The sequence below is a fragment of the Heloderma suspectum genome, chromosome 1 (assembly GCF_057233095.1).
Source record: "Heloderma suspectum isolate Gila_16-S chromosome 1, 16-S_ref, whole genome shotgun sequence".
NCBI lineage: Eukaryota > Metazoa > Chordata > Lepidosauria > Squamata > Helodermatidae > Heloderma > Heloderma suspectum.
The window spans coordinates 348,390,747-348,412,948 of record NC_139458.1 but is presented as its reverse complement, the minus strand read 5'-3'; the positions used below and the strand labels follow the sequence as shown (position 1 = coordinate 348,412,948).

General features: G+C 40.7%; 2 protein-coding genes across 2 annotated transcripts in view; both read right to left on the bottom strand.

Annotated features, from left to right (window-relative positions):
- CCDC170 (coiled-coil domain containing 170) overlaps positions 1-2,773 on the bottom strand; it is an 80,315-nt gene extending 77,542 nt beyond the window's left edge. Inside the window, exon 1 of the mRNA XM_084827835.1 lies at positions 2,561-2,773. Coding sequence (XP_084683961.1) covers positions 2,561-2,686 — 126 coding nt within the window. The 5' untranslated portion in view covers positions 2,687-2,773. The remainder of the gene's footprint in view (positions 1-2,560) is intronic.
- Positions 2,774-9,102: 6,329 nt separating this feature from the next.
- On the bottom strand, positions 9,103-22,100 carry DCPH1 (damage control phosphatase 1). Its single transcript, XM_084827849.1, has 5 exons — positions 22,038-22,100; positions 18,668-18,773; positions 14,326-14,561; positions 11,150-11,315; positions 9,103-10,080 (listed from the first exon to the last, which is right to left on the bottom strand). The coding sequence occupies exons 1-5, from the start codon at positions 22,097-22,099 to the stop codon at positions 9,316-9,318; spliced, it is 1,335 nt and encodes a 444-aa protein (XP_084683975.1). The 5' UTR covers position 22,100; the 3' UTR covers positions 9,103-9,315.
- Between the last annotated feature and the right edge of the window lie 102 nt (positions 22,101-22,202).

Genomic DNA, 22,202 nt, shown 5'->3' with positions numbered 1-22,202 from the left:
CCCAGATTCCCATTCCTGGCCTGCCAAGGGCTCATGTCTTAATACAGCCCCTGAGAGTATGAGAGTAGTGCATATGCATAACCTAGAGAGGCTCACCTGGCACGAACGGTGACCTTGGTGCCTGGTAACAACCATTTTATTTGCCCAGGAATTTCATCATGTAATGTAGGTTGCCTTGATCATGGTTTTATCTGTTCTGCTGAATGTTGTGGCTTTTAAAAAATGGCTGCTTCTTATTCTTGTAGTTGTTTTATATATTTACTGTTTTATTATTGTACTGTATGCTGCCTTTGGAATTTGTAATGAAGGGCAGCAGCATAGATAGATAAATAAATCAATAAATCCCTCACCCCTATTTACTTTGGGGGATTTGAGGAAATGGGGGGATGACATTCCAACACCGCCAATGATTTTTTTGGAGAGGATTGGGGGTCTGTAATATCAGTAGAGTCCCTCTCTTATCCTGTCCCCCACATGCTAGGTACAGTGGATGTACACACACAGACATATCACTTTATGGGGAGCGATTGTGTGCCCTTGAATCAGTTGAAATACATGTAAATGATCAGACACTGGGTCTGGTCCCATGATTCAAAATAAAGTGAGGGGCTATGTCTTGGGATTAGCAGTAACTGAGAAAAGCAGAATTGCCCTAGAATACGTTATCATAACTTACAAAATGAACCTCATCAGCTACAGTGTGAAATAACAAGCTGTGCACTACTATGCCTTACTGTTCATGTGTATGTGGTCACATGCATGTGCGGTAGGGAAAAGTTGTTTTTTGCCTCCCTGCAGATCTCTAACATAGCAGTAGGTTCTGAAGACTGAATAATGCTAATTCTAGGGCACAGTAAGCCCCATTAATTTTGGATCTACTCTTAAGTATGACTAAGGGCACAATCCTATGCATGTTTAGACAGAAAAAGGTCCTACAACTCCCAGCATTCCCCAGCCAGCATGGCTGCTTGGGGAATGCTGTGTCAGGATTCCTTTAGCCCCCACTTTATTTCAACGCCAAAAACAAACACAGACGAGAGGCTTCAGTCTACAGCTTTTAATCCATTACTTCACAGGGTCATGCAGATGTAAATTCTCAGTCTTGTAGACTCTCAGTCTACAAAGAAATGCCTTCAGGGGAATTCAAAAGGAAGCTATGGGAATTGCCTGCAGTTTGAAGAGGAAGGCAGTCTCACTAGCCTAACTTAAGTGGGGGAGGTCCCTCTCTCTTGTGAGGCTTCTGAGCGCAGCTTCTCACGCAAGGCCAATCGGGTAGACAGTCTAAGTTCTGCCCCTGCCTTCTCTCTCTTCGCTCTGTGCCTGGCATCTATTAGATCAGACTCCCCAAACCCCGCCTCCTTCTGTTCGCTGTCTCTCACAGGGTGTGTGAAGAGGGACCCTCATCCTCAGCCACCTGGGTGTTTGTAACCTGAGAAGCTGGCCCAGTCATGTCTGGACTAGCCTGGGAAAACGCCTCCCCCATGTCTGGCGGTTCTCTTTCAGAATGTGAACTGCTATCCCACTCCCTGCACTCAGAAACACCCCTGACATGCTGGCAGTTCCAAGTCTTTTTTCTGTCTAGACATGCATAGGATCGTGCCCTTAAGGTGCAATCCTATGCATAGACAGAAAAAAAGGCCTACAAATCCCAGCATGCCCCAGCCACCATGGCTGGCTGGGGCATGCTGGGAGTTGTAGGCTTTTTTTTCTGTCTAAACATACATAGGATTATGCCCTTGGTCTAGATCCAACCCCCACCACCTCCAGTCGCTTACCTGTTCAACCTGCAAAAAAGAGAGGCACCTAAAAAACTGGTCTCCAATGATGATCGAATAAGTGAATTGGCAGGTTCATGGCAGAGATAGTAGACCTTTAGATGCATTCCCCCCAAGGGACTGGGAGAAAGAAGCATATGAAACTGCCTTGGTTGAGTACTGCCCCTTTGTAGCTATAGCAGAAGAGAATGGTGCAGTCTTCACTTGATAACTGTAACCCTGAAGACTGGGCCAGAGTTAAACAGGACGTAAACAGTGACATCAATGAAGTGTTGCAAAAAGGACCTGGGAAACAAAAAGCAAGCTACGGGGCATCTTTCAGCTATTACAGTTGCCCGGAGGGGGGGGGGTACATTCCTACCAGCATCCTATAATCACACCTAGGGTTGACGTTTAAAAAAAATTACTGGTAGCGCTTCTGTGCCCTTAACAGCTGCGTGATGAACAAAATTAACGAGATGCAGCTTTTCCACCACAGAAATTCATCGACGATGACAAGGAAAGCTACGACTGTTGAGTTTATCGTGAGGCCGTTAGGCATAGGCGCCCTACCAGAAAATGTTTTGAAAGGGGCGGGGCGGCTTGCAATCCTAATTCCACCCCCCCCACACCTGTGTGGCTCGACTGTAGCGCTACAAAACAGTCAAGACATAGCAAGGGAAATATTAACAGGGGCCAGACACACACACACGCCCCAAAGGCGCCCATAGAAAAATCCCTGACTCTGCAATCCAGAGAACGCTGCCAGTCCACGCCGTCGAGCAAGGCAGGGGCGGGGTCCATACCTCCGCTTCTAGCGAGGCTGCCGTGGCGGCGGGCGAGAGCAGCAACGGTGCGTCGCTAGTCACGTCAGTGAGCCCGGCGCAGGCCGAAGCTGCGCGGGAGCCGCTGCCGCTGCCAGCGCTTCTCATGTTCCCTCGGGCCCCGCGCGCGCGCCAGCTCTAGGCCGCTCGGCTCCCAACGTTCGGCCAGAACTTTCCCCGGGAAACCGTCCGCGCGCGTCCCCAAGCGCGACTCCTGCTAAGCGACGCCCGTCTCCACGGCAACGGACACACGCCGCAAGGGCTGTCGATGGGGCGCCCGCTCAGCTATTCTGGCGAGAAATGCTTTTAAAAACCGCGTGGTTTTAAAGGTGGCTTTCGTTCGGGTTGTGTAGGTGTTGTCTTCCTTTTTTTCTTTCCAGTTATTTGGAACCTGGAGAAGGAAGGGACTTCCCTTTCAGGTCAAGCTGGCGGCACCAAAAAGATGATTACGCATAACTCGTTCTAATATCTCAAAGATCAACTTTTTTTATTTCGGTGTCATGGCATGGGCATTTTAGAAAAGAACTGAAATGGCCTTTCTACCCAATATTTTGTACATTTTTGAACATTAAAAAAAGCTCATAGGAGTGTACGTGTGTGTGGCACATTATGCAGCGTTTCTCTTAAAGATGGCACTACTTTTTTTCCAGAGACAACACATGGTGTACTTAAAACATTTAAGGTGAATATATATCTCAAAATGGTAATGTGTGAAGTGGCTCTAAGCTCGGAGCTCTAAAACAAAATGATTGCTCTTCTGAACATGATATGCACCCTTGCAAAATAATCCCAACACTAATTTATTGTTTTCCTTTATTAAGAAAATTGATACCGTGCTTTTCTGTTTTATGAAAACACTAAAGGGGGCTCACAGCATACAATGTAAACAAACCATCATACAAAACATATTAAAAACTGAACACTTTAACAGGACACAAGGATAGCAGACAAAGTTTTATTTAAATATTCCAGGGAGCAAATAGTGTTGTCTGCTCACCAGGTTAAAAACCTGACTGAATAAAAAGGTCTACGTGAGGCAGCAAAACACTATCAAGAAGCAGCAAGGAGTGCCACAATCAGGGGCAGCCACAAGGCTGTCTCTCATGTTCAAGCCTCTGAACTTGGGACATGCAGAGCCTCTCCAATGGATCTTAATGCACAGCCAGATTCATATGGGAGGAGGAAGTCCTGGTAATGTCCTGATCCTTTTAGTTTAGTACTATAGTTGCAGATTTATCTAATATACAACCTGGTCAAGATTTCAAATTGCAACACCATCATGAAACTGCTGCTTCAGAAAATATCTTATGCTTTTAGTATTAGATATTATTTTAAAGCCCATATATTAGAAGAATCAACTCCCAATGCTTCAACAACTTTCTACTAATTATTCATTCCTATATTTCAATATTGACCTTTGGGGAGTTTAGTTCAGATGACTTGTTTTTAGAATAAACATGTTCAAACACTACTCCCACTTTCCTTTGCTGCCTGCAAGCAGCCACCACCTGTTCCCTGTAGTTCTTCATACTTTTAATTTTCTTGTGTGGTGTCTAGTAACTCCAGGATTTAGTGACACATACAATGACTGCCCCCCCCCCCCAATAATCTTGCTGGATGAAAAATGAAATTGTCAAAAATATAACATTTTCCATCCATGACTTTTCACTCAAACACTGCAGTGACTACACCCTTAAACATGGTTGTTCATTTTTATATTTATGCTATATCTAATCAGGCTAGAGAACAAAAATGCATGGGCATTTCTTACAACTATTCCTTTTCAATTTATTTATTTCTCAGATAATTCAACTCCTTTCATATTTGTCTGTTGGTACTGCAATTCTGTGGAGGCAGAGAAAAAAACAAGTCTTTTTGCTAGCTATGCAGGAAAAAAACCATGGTGGCATGAAACTATGTTTCAAATAACCTAGTTTCCATTTTAATGATTTTATATCCTGTTGCATCCTCACTGGGCATGTCTTTTAACTGCATACGGACACACAAAACAGAGATTTTAAGGGCAGTTTGGTAACGAATTCAGCTTTATTCTCAATTATAGTTAAACGTTAGATCTAACTAAGACAGTCTTATAAATTTCATTAGACTTCTAGGTCATCTTCCTCAGAAATCATATTTCAGCTCATAAAGTCTAAGGGTTTGTAAAATCCAGAACACTTTGTAAAAATCTTAGATAAGACTTTAATTTTCCTGTGGAAACTTAGAAAGCAATTTCAGTTTTCAGCTTGGGCAAGCTTCCACTAGAGTCCACTATTTATTTTTTTATTCTTTATTGGTAGTGGGAGTGTGGGATTTTAATGACCTTCTTAAATATATTTCAGCCGGCTTTTTAAAGTGTGCCAATTTCCTTTCCAAAAGGAGAACTATCTCTCCTATTAATAAAAAGAGAGAGGGATGGAACAAAGACTTTGTTCCCCTTGTGGACCACTTTGCCTTGTCTATGATCATTGCCAGAACCTTGGACAGGATGTTACACACAGATTAGAAATGTTTCTGCTGACTACTAGACATCTAAGCACCCAAGATTTATTACAAACTGGCATTATACCCATAACATATGTAGAATCCTGTTGATAAAAGTCCTTTAAAAAGAAACATAGTAAAAACATACTAATTATAGATCACTACACTGCATGGAAAGAGTTTTTATCATTTGGAAGATCAAGCTTTTGTGACTAAGAAGAATATTGGGTTGTATCCACTGCTAGTCTAACTTCAACCCCATTCATTTCAATAGGTCTACTCTAAGTAGGACTAACATGGGATATAACCCATTATATTTGCAACTAGAATCAGCCTTCCCCAATCTGGCACACTCCAAGTGGGCTGGACTATAACTCCCATCATCCCCAGCTAGCACAGCCAATGCTGCTGGAATGATGGAAATTGTAGGCCAACATATCTGGAACGCACTGGGTTGAGGAAAGCTAGATTAGATTGTTGGCAGTGGATTATATTTGATTTTGCTTCACTTTCTAGTGGGCAGAAGGGATTTACCAAGCATCAAAAGTGCTGAAACTGTGGTTTGTGATATATCTGAATATATATATATATATATATATATATATATATATATTCAGATATATCACAAACCACAGTAGATATAGATATAGATATATAAAAATATAAATAAAACTATATAATCCTGTGGTTGTCACTTCTGCATTGCTGAATCTCATGCTGAACTAGTAACGTTTGAAACATTTAGGACACAATGCTATGTATGGTTAGACAGAAAAAAGTCCTACAAATCCCAGCGTTACCCAGCCAGCATGGCTGGGAGTTGAAGGGCTTTCTGTCTAACCATGCATAGGATTGTGCCCTTAATCTATTATGGGACCCCTCACATAGGTGACCATGCATAATACATTGAAACCAAACACTTTGCATATGTGTAGTGAGGAACGTCAAGCATACAAATAAAAATAGCTTTGGATGTGTTGTATCGCCACTGTTAAAATTCAGATTCTTAAACTCTGTGGCAGAGAACTCTGGTTTGGGTCATACTACTCTGTAAAGTGCCACATACACTGGGGCCTAATGATAAAAACAAAACTATAATAATGTTTAAAACTGCCCTTAAAGCCTATCATAAGGGACTGATTTAACTATACTGGTGCAAGTAGTATCCTAACATTGCATATCAGACAGAAGCACCCAGTACTATCCCTAGTACTAAAATATCTTGGTAGAAGGAATGTATGACCATTCCATGGCCCTCGGAACCCCCCACCAAGCTGCCTCTCACTTCTATGGAACAAACTACATATGGCACTTGAATGTGTCATTAGGAACCAAATCTTTTAAAAAAACAAACACAGCATGAACTGGGGCCTCTGAACGAAAAAAAAACAATCCCTGCAAACAGAAAACTCGGAGAACATTGGTTATTGAGTGGATTAGAAATGTAATAAATAAATAACTCAAAGTCAAGGAGATTTCTATTCTAGCCTACATCTTGACATTATAGTTTTATACATTGGATGATTTTTTGGTATGGAGTATTTAACCCTCCACTTGCAATGCAAAGTGGTATAGATCAGACAGGTTTGGCACATCACCTGCTATTTGTCAAACAGGAAAGAACCACACCAGCTGCTTCTCTTGAGGTTGCAAAAGAGGCAGTTCTGTGGGTGGGGAGGGGACTGGGGAGGCTGGCTTATGAAGAATCCTCTGGCCTCCCTGGCCTTTGCTGCTGCTCCACAGAGCCCCAGTTAGACCAGCAAAAAAGTCCATCTAGCAAAAATGCAGAGCCGGAAGAACCTGGAAGTGAAGATTGCCTCCACACTCCTCCCACTCTGCATAGGATGCCTGTCAGTCTCCAAGTTCAGACCCTAACAGGCAGCTTAAAAGGATTGCACCCTAAGTAAATCTACTTGGCTTCAAGTCTCACTGATTTCAGAAGAATTCACTTCTAAGCAAGCATGATTAGGAATCTGCTAACACTGATCATTAAAAAAACCCCTCATAATACAGCTAACTTGCAGCAATGTAGGTACAGTGGCCTCCTGGATGGGACGTGCATCCATTCATGTTGACTGCCAGTTTCATTCCTGTTGTAACTAGTTATTATCAGAAAGTAGTTGTACAGACTGATGCTTATGAGTTTGTTCCATGAACATCAGATCTTTAGGAGGGCGCGTAACTTGAATTATACCTAGTCCTACTTCCACAACCCCATTGACATATTTATCTAGTGCTTTACTGCATCTGACAATCGTCACGGGCATTTGTAGTGGTAATTCACTTATTACACTAATGCAATATCTTTAATGGAGCAGTCACAATGCTTCTTCCTAAAGATGTATTTGCTTGCACAGCAATTCATGGGACCAGGGCTGCTGCTGGAGTGACTTGATTCACACTGCAGCAGATGGTCCCCAAAGAATGAAAGAATATTCTTCCAGGCTAATTTTCTCAGCATGTTTTTTTCATCATATTGCCCACTTGCTAGCATGAACGTGGGCTTTATACTTTGAGCCAGTGTGATATCTACTCTGATCATTCATGATAAAATATCACAGAAATTAAACATTAACAAGGGGTGCTTGAATTAAATATGCAAACAAACCACAAGATTAGAAATGAGAAGATTCCTTTCCAAATATGTTAAGTAGATAGTAGTGTCAAAGGAAGCTTAGGTAACTGTTAAAAGTGAGACAAAAATGGGTATGGTGCAGAGAAACAGGAATAAAATTAGAATCTGATATTATTCTAAGCATTCAAGAGGGCATTTCTAATATAATAAAAGTTCCTCCACATTAGACAAGGCTGACATTAGGTTGCCATGTAATTTCTCATTGTCATACTGTGGTAATAGACTCCAAACTGCTGAAAAAATGGCGTTTTACTTTCTTTCTAATTAACAGTAATTACTGAAATATTTGGCAGCACCGTAATTTTAAGATGTGCATTTGTGTATTACAGGGAGTATTGTAAATTCATATACCTTGAGTTTTAAAGTGATTCTACACTATTCAAGATGGGCCACTGATCGGCTGTCCTTACAGCACATTAGAAAATAAAATAAACTTTGTTTCATAAATCTCTTCCTATTTAAGATACAGAATCTGTTGGGTACTTCTGCCAAGAATTCACAATTGTGATTGAGAATGTCTAACCAACTAAATATATAGGAACTACCCTTAAGTATTCCCCTATGTATGTGGGCAAGAATAGCTAGAAGGAAGGGATCCCTAAAGGAAACACAGTATATTCTAGACTTTTAAAGAAACTACTAAGCGACAGTGTGTACCCCAGGTTTCTAAATGCTGGCTCCTAAAACAATACTTCTGGTGGTGGTCACAATACCCTCTACAATGACCAGGATAAATGGGAATTGTAACTATACCAGTCATGAGGTATAAATAAGATTTACAACATTGTGCTCTCTATGGTACAGCTAGGTAGTGGTAATTGCCATGACATTTTAACAGGCAGGGTGGGGCAGGCCCTTTTCTCCTTGCATTTTCCTCCCTGCTATCTCTCTCCTCCTCATTTATGAGGGCACGTTCTACACTGCTCTAATGCTCCTGAGCATGGGCAGGGAGGCAGAGAAGGCGATGTGGTTCCACCAAGTTTCAAGGCAGCCTGTTAAGGCAAAGCCTTCTGTCTCTGGCTAGAGTTAGCCCAGACTGCTGCTGATAGCCTAGGATGGCTGGAGAGAGAAGGGAGCTCCCTGCCAGGTTGTTTCTTTAAACTACAATGGACCAAGCATATAGCTCTCATAGTGGGTAAATTATTCAAGTCTTTTTACATACACCATTTGAATAAATTTATTTAAAATAACTTCATCCAGAATCAACTGAAATTCAAACAGCTTTAAAGTAAGACTTCTCCTACAGAAATGCAAACGTAACTGTTATCCACTAGTGCCTTGGGTTCTATGTTAAACTTTGCCTTGGGTTCTATGTTAAAACAGAAGAGAGGTCAGATGCATATCCAGCATTAAAGCAGCTTTTACTATGCCCTCTGTCCAGCATGCTATTTACAAAATAAAATAATTAAGAGATGAAAAGTGAACCTTTAATGTATTTTTGATATTTTAAGAATACCAGAAAAGTTTGTGAAGTATCACAATTGTGCACCACTTTTAGAATAGCAGCAAGACCCATGGAAGTAAAGAGAACATGCATATTGAAAGCCAGTGGTCTTTCACCCATGACCACCACCAACGGCATTTTGCACAGTGCCATCCTTCATATTTTGCAAGTCAATCATGAAGCAGCATCAAACTGAATTATTCCATATTTCCCAATTATCATCCACTCAGGTTCAGTATTCGTAAGCTGTTCACCTTGCCCAGGTTTCAATCCAACCTGAGTATCACATTTTAGTGTTCTTAAGCTGCAGAGAGGTGCAGGGTGAAAATTGTTCAAGGCTTGATGGAATGGCACTGTGAATTCCCATTTCCGGTCACCTATTAACTTTCTATAATTCAGATCACCTTTAAAAATAATTAAATTTGATTTCTGTAGCTCAGCATATAAATCAGGAGTAATCTGAGCCATACTAGAAAATTCATGTGGCAAAGTCCAGAACAAATGATCATGATAAACCCAAACACCTTTTTTCATATAACCCTCCCAGGAGACACCACATCTAGACATCCACTTGTGATTAGCTGACTGCATTTGTTTAATTGTCCAATTCATGTCACGCTTTGTAGTATCTGACACATACCAGGGAATACTTTTTCCATGGAAGTGAATTTCAGTAACGAATTTTGAGGATAACAAAAAGTCAGCCAATACAAGATCAGCAGTAAGTTCAAAACCAGCATTATCCAGGACTATGTCAAGTCTAGTTGCTGCCTGTGTATCCATTTTCTTTTTATTTATAAGTAATGACCAGAGTTTTTCCATGTGATCCACCAAGATAAAAGATTTTAGCTCTTCCACAGATTGTAATGGGTTAGACTTCTGAGAATTATCTGCACCTGCTGAAACTGACAAGTCACACTTATTGCCCCACAGTGAAACCTAAAGAAGAAAAAAAGGACACATTAAGTTCTATGAGCCAGGCAATCCGTTGCTGTTATACACCAAACACATTTAGTTTAACATCCAACCGTTTGTGTAAAACAGCTGGAAGCCTGCTTATCAGCTGTTTGGCCCCAAATCCACGCCCTTCCTCCCAAACAGCTCAATGATAGATTCTAGCTTTAAAAAAGGGGTGGTGGCTCCGCACACAAGCCCAGATGTTGGATTAGGCTAGGGAACTACCCACGCAGGACCTATTTACATATGCATTTCCACATCAACTGCAGATACACATATTTAAGTCTGCTTCCATGCACATAGATCCCCTAAATCAGGATGATACTTTTACTGAGCGATGATACATATAAACCCATCAACTGTGGAGCACAACTAACTCCCCAGGTTTCAAATTCATAAACAAAAGCTGCATTAGTCATACTTTCGTCTCAACATTTCAGTTATGTAATTTATTGGTTTTCAGAAAATGAACACACCCCAAACTCTGGCAAGATGCCAAAACTAGGGTCTGACAAAGGAGAAATAAGGGACAACTGCTTAGCTGGAACTGGACAAACTGAGATAACAAAGGAACAAATGGAATGTATTGTGTTTTGTTAAGGATCACCACAGGAAGGCATGTGTCTGACTGAAAATAAATATCACAAATAAATGCCACAAAATAATCTATGCCATAGTAGTTAATCATGTGCATGGGAAAGATTTTGGCTCCAGTACAGATCCTATATAATTTTCAGGTAGCTGGTCATGCTTGTTTCTGCACCTCAGTATTGGAAGCATAACCAGCAATATTATATGGATTTTATTAACTGTTTTAAATAAAATTGTTGTGATTGCAGGGAACAGTGTACAATGAGCTGGAAGGCTTACAAAATCTCAACTTGTTTAAAAATATTTTGATGACATGGATAGCTTTTGAACATTTCTTGGAAATGTGATACTCCTAATCACATTAGGTCATCTTAAGAACTAGAAACTTAAAATAGCTTTTAAAATTAGAGAATATGTACAACCTATTAGATATTTAAACAGCAAGTACTGCTAATTTTACCTGAATCAGCTTAAAAAATTCTTCCTTCAGGAATTTTTCATCTAGGTCCTTTATGTTCTTTAACAGCTCTTGTAGGTGAGTACTTAAAACAATAATAGCTTGCTGAGATTCAAAGAAACCATGATCCTTTTCTTCTTTAAATACATCATAGTCACTGATAGGTGGACTAAAGAGAAGGGGGACACACGACACATTACTACATCAGTTTTGGACATCACTGGGTGCTGAACAACCCACCCCCACCCCATAGGATCACTTACCCTATGTCATGTTGTCTATTGCCTTACCTCACCTTCAAATAATTCAATGCATTTGGCATAGATGAGAATGAACAGCATATTATGACATGGGGGAATTGTTCCACATATTGTAAGAGGGAACTTGTTAATTCTCAGTAACAATCCCATGTTGGGCATCACATGTAGTTCCACCTTTGATCAAACAGGTTTCATTTTACTATGTAAATGTTAGAAAAGTGTTTGGGAGCACCTTAATTTGTTCTCAGACTATATTTCCCTATAGCTTATCATATTTCAAACACATATAATAAGTACTCCAAACTCTCCCATCTACCCCTCTTCTACCTGTAATCTTTCCTTGGGTAAAAATCAAAGGCAGGAATGTTTAGTTTGGGGTTTATATATTTACCAAATAAGCTACATGCAAAAAACAAACTATGTTTGTTCCTATGGAGTCGGGGTGGCTTAACAGTTGGGTTCTAATATACCATAAGTGAGAGTGAAACAATAGCTTATATGATAAATATATAAGGAATATCTGACATTTCTTCCTTCCTCCCCTATACTTGTCCCTCAACAGAAAAAAATATGGACAGCTGGAAAGTACATTACAGGTATTACAAATATTTTATAATGAACAATTGAAAATATTTGTTGACCTTATATCCATAAACAAAATGTATATTCTTTTGATGTTGATGTTTTAACTGAAATTTAAATGAAAACAATTTCTGGAAGCATGAGTAATAAATCATAATTGAAATTATGAAACCCAACATGGTTAAGAAATGAAAGACATTAATATTTTTGTTCCCAATAAACAAGATACACCTCCATCCTTCCAGGAACAAGAGAAAAGAACTTTAACATTTTTTCCCTTCGTGATTCCAATGTAATCTGAAAGGATTCCATATGCAATCTGTATTCCTGAACTATGGATACTACCAAATCCTGAGGCACTGGCTGTGTTTAGACAATCATATCTCAGTTTAATAAACTAAGCTTTCATAAAATGAGCTTTCTGGCTGTGCACACAGCACCTTCGCACAAGTAAGAAAGCCAAGAAGTCATCTGTTAACTATAGTTCCCTGTTTTAATCAAACCAGGAAACTATGGCCCGGTTCACCCCCAATGCTAAACTATAGCTTAGTGTTGTGTGGACAAGACTGAATAAACTGTACGAGTCATGCATATCCTGTGTGGGTGGAAGGACAACCACCAGAGTTCAGTTTTACTTTCAAGGAATCCTGACTTAGTGTTATGTTCAAACCAGGAATCCTGGTCAGTTTCATAATAAACCAGCTTCAGATCCTGGGTTATGAAGCTTCCCTATTAAATTAGTCAGAGTTTGTTTTAAGCCAGGATCTCTGGTTCAAACTTAACACTAAGCCAGGATGCCTTAAGGGTGAAACCAAACTCTAGCAAAGTCCTCCCCACAACCATGTGGGAGGAAGAGAGGGGATGGGGGGAATGTGCAAGTCCGACGCTGCGTTCAGGCTCATCCTCATTGTGCAAACCATGGATTATTATTATTTCTTGTATATCCCCACCTTTTTCCCTCCTGCAAGGAGTCCAAAGTGGCTTACATAGTCCCCCTCCTCTCTATTTTATCGACACAACAACCCTGTGAGGTAGCTGAAGCTGAGAGTCAATGACTGGCCCAAAGTCACCCAGTGAGCTTCATGGCTGTGTGGGGACTAGAACCCACATCTCCCAAGTTCCAGTCGAACACTCTAACCATGAAATCACACTGGCCCATTATGTGCAAAAGCAACCTATGGTTAACAGCTCTGGATAAGCCAAGATATTTAGCCATGGTTTGATGTTGGCTTACGATACTAACTTGCTCTGAAGCTGTTAACCATATCATCCTGCTTTGGATGAAACTGGAAACTATAGTTAACGGAACACTTCCTGGCTTGTTTCCTGGCTTGCACAAATGGAGGAGCAAATTGGCTGCATGTGCAGTTGAAAGATGTGTTCATATATTGGTTTATTATGATGAAATATGATTGTCTGAATGCAGCTACTGTACAAACAGTAAAAGTGGCTTATACATTATGTAAAGCACGAAGAACGTAAGATAAGCCATGCTGAATCAGACCAGAGGTCCATCTAGTCCAGAATCCTGTTCAGACAGTGGCCAACCAGCTGCCTGTGGGTTGCAGTGCAACAGCACCATCCCATAACTAAACAGTATTTTTCAACTGAAGTTTTCATTTGGAAATTAGTTTTGTATGGGATTCTAAATTTAAAATTGTCAACAATTTTCATTTACTACAACAATGGATGGAATAATATGAATTAAACTGAAAACCAAAGCTAATAAGTCACAAAGCATAGAACCAGCAAAGCAAGAAGAGAATTCCAAGTATTTCAACATTTATAGCAAGAACTAACAACTAAAAGTGTTACTATTACAGAGTATTTATACTTCACCTATTAAATGAACTCCTTGACGTGGCTTACAAATGTTTAAAATATATTAAATAGACAAGAGTTACTAGGGGCGAACAAAGGTGTTTAGAAGCCCACCCACCCCTCCTTAAATGTTCTAGCTGCTACTCTGCTGCTGCATCTCTGGGCCAACGCAGAGCTCAGAGAAAATAACCCCAGCCCAGAAATGGCTGTCAGAGCAGCCAGATGTTAGACCGTCACAGGGCAGTATTTCTTCACTCAGGTTACTGCCAATGTCTCTTGCACTCTCTGGTTCCTGATAGCAGATGGAAGAGGAACTGGGGAAGCAAAGCTCTTTATCAGACTCCAGTCCTCAGATGTTAGAACTGCTGCCGAATAGAACCAGTTTGAAGAGGAATGAAGAAAAGGAAATGGCCAGCACTTAAGATCAGGTTATGTTTTACTTCAAGCCTAAACTGTCTTTCCCAATTCCCCAACAAATGGAAACCATACAAAAACAGCTGACATTACATTACTTACTTTTGAACAAGTGCTTCGTGAATTCTACGATACATGTAACACTCTGTATATAACCAAGGAGACTGAAACCAACTTGGTGGTTCATTTGATAAATTTTGATGATATTCGAGGTACTGGTTCCACAGAGTGATGTCAGGGAGATTATCATTCAAGGCTATCAATGGCTTGTCTGTCTGCAGCTCATTCCGTAACTTGGAAAGATAGGCTATAGCTTTCTTCTCTGCTTCAATACCTTTCTAAAATAAAATGAAAATAAATGCATTCAATTCAAATATGTGTTTGTTAATAAACATCTTTTTAGTCAATCATATTTGATAGAGTCCTTTAAGCACAACAGCTGCAAGGTTGGAGTCACATTCTCATGAGCTCCCATTAAAAGTGCAGGTCCAGAATCCATACTTCAGTGTGGCAAACATGACAGCCAACGCAGTATCTGAATCAAGCTGAATAACTAGATAAATTATTACCTGTATATGATACTGGATATTGAAACAAGTGAATACATGCAGTTTCAGGGTACAAGAAACAACTTTGTAAGTCAACAACATATATGGGGGATATGTGGAACATTTTGTGCTTTCTAAGACTTAGTAAGTATGAGACACCACTTTGCTCTTGTAATATCTAATAATCCCCACACACCTAGAAATCCTGCAAAGAGTTAGTTATGTGTGGGAAATGAACTTTGCTTATGCCTCCTTCTCATCTTATTTCTGTCACTGTACTACTGTTTATATAAACTGGAAATATGGGTAGGATAGTGACATATGAATAAGACAATGGCAGCATTAAAAAGAATACATTCTCAGGTTTGTATTCAATGATAATCCTACTTAGAGTAGACCCACTGAAAGGAATGGGAGTTAAGTTATACTAACGTTGGATAAAACTCTGAACAGAGAAGAGGTGTTGTTAGGGCTCTAGAGGTCATAGCATAACTAACAAAAAAGCTCTCAATTTCACTTTGGATCTGTCTTAGATGAGGGGGCAAAGCTGTGACTTTTAAGTTACAGGATTTAGAAAACTTAAAATTATGTTGCCTCTCTACTCCTATGGTATTAATGAGGGGATTTGCTAGTGCCAGTTCCATTCTCCTATCCTTCCTCTGGATGATGAGGACTATTAGCTTAATTCAGTATCAGTATGTTCATCATCATCCCTTCTAATGGCAAACGCAGGATTACATCCAAAATGGAACTAAGTAACAAGAGAGGATTATCAGCATGACCAGGAGAATTCCAAAATATAAACGGGGACCACCTCAAACTGGCCAATGAGGACTGAGCATGCTTAGTGGCCATAGAACACTAAGTGAATGGAATGGTACCCTTGAAGAGGGCATGGCTAGCTAGCATGGACAGGAGCACTCCATACCAGTCCTTTCTGATAGCGAACTCAAGCAGCTGAGTGCTTATCAGTTAGGAAGCAAGATAGGATCACCCAGAAATAAGGTAGTGGTTTCTACATATTTGGGAAAAGCCCTAGATGCGCAGATGTATACAAGTTTTTTTTTAAATAACATTTCTGAATCCCCAAACGCTGCCTGAGATTCACATTCTGGGAGCTAACAGAAGATGAGTGGAAGTCAAGCCTATATGGGAGACCAGGGGGTGGGAAGAGTCTAAAGAAACCAGAAGTCAGGCAGACTGTGTGAGATTAAACATCAAATCTGTGGTTGAGAGTCTGAGACACAGAACTGTTTGTACATCAACTGAACCCCGCATACAAAATAAAGGGGAAATGGAAGGCAGATGAAGAGAAGGAAATGATTTGCTCAAGCTCTCAACAGCTTACATTAAGAATCCTGGAAGGAGCAAGCTGCCTTCCCCATCTCCAGCACTGTATGCCCCCTAATATAAAATGCTTTCTGCAAACATGGGGGGAATCCCCAGGTATGCAGTAATATATTCATTTGTAAGTTAAAATAAAAACAGCATTGAAGAAAATAGCCCAAGGACCTATACTCAGTGGCTTCTATAACCTGTAGTAAGTCAAGGCATCAATCGGGGAAAAAACAAAAGTTAAAAGATGGGGGAGCTGCTTGGTGTGCTTGTGCCCCTAATAGCTTATAGTATCCTGGGGTTTACATCAGTGTTGTGGAGATGTGTAGCATGAGGTTAAAAACACCAGCATGAGGTTAAAAACACCCTACATTATATGGGGAAATTTCAGAGGGAGCAAAGGAAAAAGGACACCTTTTTCAGACTCCAGAAGCCTTCCCAGCACATTCACAATTATATAGCAGAAATGCACTCAGGGTTGAGGCTAGCAGCTAGTGCTGGACCTTACCCTATATAGAACAGAGGTGTAACTCCCTTTTCCTTTCCCCCTCCTGAAGCCTCCCCCAATCAGTAAGACCCAGTTTACTACAACATTTCTGTTCCAATAGGGCTGATGTCCTGAACAGGAACAAGCATTTTGTTTCTTATCCCATATGTTTTTCTATACTTACTGACTTTTCCAACTTATACAAACCAAATACCAGCCCTCTACAAGTAACAATAACTACTAGACTTCAGCATAGCCCAATGTTGTAGAGAAGCATCTGGATCCCAGTTGCAATCATTTCTTCACATAGGCTATACATAAGCTGGAGGAAGCCTTCTGAAGATCTTCACTATCTTAGGGCATAATCCTATGCATGAGTAGACAGAAATAAGTCCTACAACTCCCAGCATTTCCTAGCTAGCCATGCTGGCTGGGGAATGTTAAGAGTTGTAAGAGTTTTTTCTGTCTGAACATGCATAGGAGTGTACCCTTAATAACTCTTTCCCTGTCCTTCCTCTGCCTTCAAAGCCCTTCTCTGCTAAAATTGTTCAAATATTTAAAATATTTTATTCCCAGCACATTCTTATTCCCAGTACTTGGCTCTCTTAAGCAGGCCAATACTTTCTCACAGCATTTGAGTTTTCTAAGTCATAGTTTAACATTCTTTAACATGATACTCTGCCACAACTCAGAGCAACAAAATGAAATATTGTCTCTGCTGTCCTCAGCTATTAACACCCAGGAGTCAGAACATTTCACTTAATATCTCATGGTCTCTGAGTGAAAGGGAAAAAAACAAGGAAGCAGAAGGACAAAAATTGGTTCGTTATCCAGAAAGGTAAAATAAAACAGCCTAAGATAAAAGGGAAGGACAAAATACCATACAAAGGAGGGGTAAGGGATCATACTGATATAGAGGGAAATAAGCATGTAACTCAGATTTCAAAATAAAATGAAATTGCAGACTGAAGAGCTCCAAAATGGTGAATGGGCAAAAAAAGCAAACAAAATTCAATACAAATAAGTGCAAAGCAAAGCAATGCACTTTGGGACAAAAACCCTAAATTTCACATACATGCTCATGGTGCCTAAACTGGTAGAGACTTACCATGAAAGAGATTTTGGGGTCAAGGCAGATAGATAAATGAAACACTGATCTAGTGTGTAAAGGGATTATTAAGGAAGGGACTGAAAAAAATAAAACTGCCAGTATCATAATGCCAGTATATAAATTGACTGTGCTGCCACAACTATACACATTTGATACAGTGTATTGTTCTGGTGACCCCTTCTCAAAAAGAATATTGTAGAGCTCAAAAGGGGTCAAGAAGGGGCAACCAAAATGATCAGAGAGTTTAAGCACCTTCCCTAAGAAAAGAGACTAAAGCATTTGAAATTGTTTTTAATTTAGAAAAAAAGGTGACAGGGCATGACAGAGGTTTATCTAATTATACTTGGCATGGAGAAAGCAGAGACAGGAAAGATTTTTCATCCTCTCTTGATATTAGGGGCCATCCAATGAAATTGACTGGCAGCAGATTAAGGATAAATAGAAGAAAGTACTTGTTCATACAGTGCATAATTCACTGCCACAAGATGTGGCTATGACCAATAGTTTAGATGATTTTGAAGGGAATGAGAAAAAATTAGTGGAAGAATAGGTCAATCAGTGTCTGTTAGGTTGCAATCCCATACACACTTACTTGGGATTAAGTTTTATTGAAATCAGTGGGACTTACTTCTGAGTAGGCATGCATAGGATTGAACTGTTGGTTATAAGAGCCATACAGAACGACCATGTTTAGAGATATCATGCCACTGAAAGCCAATTGATAGGGACCAACAGTGGGAGAAAGCTATTGCCTTCATCATATTTTGTAAGCTACAGTGGAAGCGGGATGATGGACAAGATGGATATGTCATCTGATCCAGCAGGGATCTTTGAATGGAGTTATAAAAGCAGAAAAAGTTCTCTCTAAGCACGCAGAAATAATTATAGAGAGTTATAGGTAAGCTAAAGATTTCGGACAGAACATTGTGAAGAGAGAAAGAGTCAAAGGTATCAGTTTCTTACTTCTCCATATTCTTCAAAGAATTCATTTTTATGTCGATGCAGAGTATCAATAACTTTAGTCAGGATAAGAGGCAGCCTGTCTTTAATTGTATTATATGCAAAGGATCTATGAAGAACAAAACAATATTATTTTAGGCTTGTAAATAACCACTTCATCAAACTATCATCAGGCAAATGAAATCCAGAAAAAGGTAAACTTTCTTTAACAAACAGACTGCTGCATTTGGACATCATAAACCATGATTTATTGTGATGGAAACAAGCCTAGCCTCCTCCTGGGCTTGTGTACTCCCTGGCATGGCTGCAAGGAGGAGTTTAGCAGCTTTTGCACCCATTGTTATTAACTGCAGCTTGTCATATCATCTGACCCCAACAAGCAGTGGTTAATCTTGGTTTGTCTGACACAAGCTAACTTCAAACAACAGGTTATGAAGCTGGCTTCTTTCAAACAAACCATAATTAAGATTAACCACAGTTTAAGGTTTTGTTGTAACTCCAAACTGTGGTTAGCTGAAATCAGAAGCAAAAGCTTGATTTCCTCTTCGTGGCTGTGACAGAGGGAGGGGAAGAATGTGTGAGCCCAGGTGGGGTGACTAGGCTCGTTCCCATCATGATAAACTAGGCTTATTGTGATGTCAAAACACAGCCTTTTCTAAACCCCACAATTCATGTCATATGCACTCACCCCTTGGCAGCACATCTTGAATGGAAACTATTCATTCAATGGGCACTTTATCTTTAAAAGCTGGAAGACTTTGGTCCTATCAGCCAACTGATTTGCATACTTAAGCCATACACTGAATACATGTTACTTCAAGTGCCCAAACTTTCAGGGTCAAGTTTTGTTGCCTTAATGTTACAGAGATTATTGTGGAAAATAAATGTCAGCTTATTGCAGTTACACCGCACCTCCACTGTTAGGAAGTCCCACTGTTAGGCTCCAGGGCTGAGAAATCTCATTTTTAAAAGCTCATTTTCATCAACATGATTTGGCCATCATGAACGGGGTTAGGATTCACATGCCCTCTGTCGCCTTTGCATGCTCAAATTAATCCTCCTACTTCCTGGCTTGTGGCAAACCACAACTTATTACATCTTAAGCTAAATAAACCATAGTATGCCTCCAAGCAGGAATTGGAAACCTACTTCAAGCTGTACCTTCTGATTTGGAAGCAAACAGTGGTTTGTGCAAACTACAGTTAGCTCACTGTTAACATATAATGGCAAGGTATGGTTTTCTTCAAGTCAGGAGTGAATCATAGCACACATGGTGAGATGGGAACATGTGAATTTGGGGAACCACCATAACAGCCAAACCAAGCAGTTGTTCTTTTGGAGCCAGGTCATTGTGCTCCTTTTCTGTGCAAAAGCAGAACCACAGGAAATAAAGAATGTAAAAGCAGTCACTAAAAATAATAAAAATGTACAATGTATATACAGGCTACTAGACAGCATAAACATTAATTCTAATATGTTTAATATCTTTCAGTGACTAAGTTAACTAGCAAGAGTGCATTGTTCAACAAACATATAAAATACTAATAGGAAAATATTTAAAACCTGTGTTTAATTCATAGATTTAAAACAATCTATCCTACACTATTGTCCTTCAGCGTCCAAAATGTCTTAGCTTTTCTACTTCCTTCTTGCCAACAGCATACTTCTCTCACATAGTCCTGTCTAAGCACATAACAAGCTGCTTCAAATTTGAATATACAACCACCAATCAGCCCAACTGTAAGTTGTGCAAACATGGACACTATGGGTTGTTTGTGGGTTAAGAAACCCAAAGTTAACCAACCCAAAGTTAACCTAAGAACTAAGGTTAACTTTGGGTTGTTTAACCCATGAACAACCCATAGTGTCCAGGTTTGCATATCACGAAGTAACCTATGGTCAGGCTGATCGGAGATTGCATATTCAAAGCAGCAACAACACACAACCAGGAAATTGTTGGTTAACCCATAATTTGGCACCATTACGTGCATAGCAGTTCATATTTTTCCTTCAGTCCTCTGCTTCCTTTTTATTCAAGTCCCTAGTTCTCAGCCAACCACGTTATTTCCCGAGCATCCCTGAGCTTTCACCTTTTACATCCTAGGTCCTTATCCCTATTAATGTTCAAATGCACAGAAACTTTTGCCTGTCTTTCATCTCTTCCTACCGACTGACATAGCTCATCCTGTTCCTACAGCCCGGTATGAGACTTTCCTTTTAAAATCAAGTCTTCCATTTACCTTACAGAAGCTGTAGTGTTAACATTCTACCACAAACATTTTTTTCTGAGCCATTAGATAATTCATCTACATTCCATGTCACCACAGCAGCTTGTCATTGGCTAGGAAGGGCAAGGACAAGCAACGGCTAGTATATAGTCTTTTACCTATATTCAGTAACTGACAGGAATACTGAAATTGCTGGGATATATTTGCAAAAAATAGAAAGCTGAAATTTGGGGCCACATATATCCCAAGTTACCACCATTATAAGAAACCTGTAAATGTGGCTCCAATAGAGAGCAACACATGTGATACAATAGGGGTGTTGGTGTTCCACATTTGAATCGGTCTTGGAGTGGGGTCAGGGAGAGTCACAATGGGAGCCAAACAGGACATAGCACAAACAACACAGCACAACAGTATAGAGGCGTGGAAGTTCATTCTTCACAAATCTCTCAGACTGGAGGAGGTGAAGATTTCCAGAGAGCAGTATTTGTGCTGGAAAAATTAGGGCTGCGCTTGATTGGATTTATGCATGTGTAACTCTGCACAGGATCCGGGTGCTGGACTTGCAACGTCAGCTACAACTGGCACATCCTCGATTTTGTCCTTACTACTGAGCTCCTTCCGTTTTCCCCTTCTTCTCATGCGCAGCCCCGTCTTAAGGACGCGTATTCATAAACTGCTCCCACCGAATTCAATGGGGCTTAAATCCCTAGCAAGCGTGCTTTGAAATGCAGCGCAAGGCTGAAATCCTTCTGAGTAAAAATGCTTAGGGCCGCGCCTAGGAACGTGGGAAGTAAGTATTTAGCAGAGTCTCCTGTTAAAGCGGAGGAGACGCGCAACTCTGGGAGGTTCGCCGAAAGCGAATGTGGCCCTGGAGCTCACACAGATAAGAATAAAGCGAGAACCAGTGATTTACAGAGCGGGTCACGCGAGGCCAGCCCTTCCTCGGGCGAGCGTCTAGTCATTCACTCCAAGCAGGCAGCGGGGAAAGGCAAAGAAAGGGGCCCGGATATAAACGCCTACCGTTGCCCTGTGGTACGCTACGGCTCGAGGCCCTCCCTTCGGGCCGACGGCGAGCCCGTCTCCCTCCCCCCATTCCAAAGAGCCACGACAGGGCGGCGGCGGGGACGACAGGCGAGACGCACCCCTTAAACTTGCCCGCGAGCGAAGCCGGCAGCGCCGCCATCTGCGTCGCCATTTTACTCATTGAGGCCGCATTCCGGCAAGCGCCACCCTGGCGGAGTTACGCCATTTCCTAGTAAGGCCTGCCCTTATTGGCTGGCTGGCTCGCACGTCGGGCAAAGAAAGGG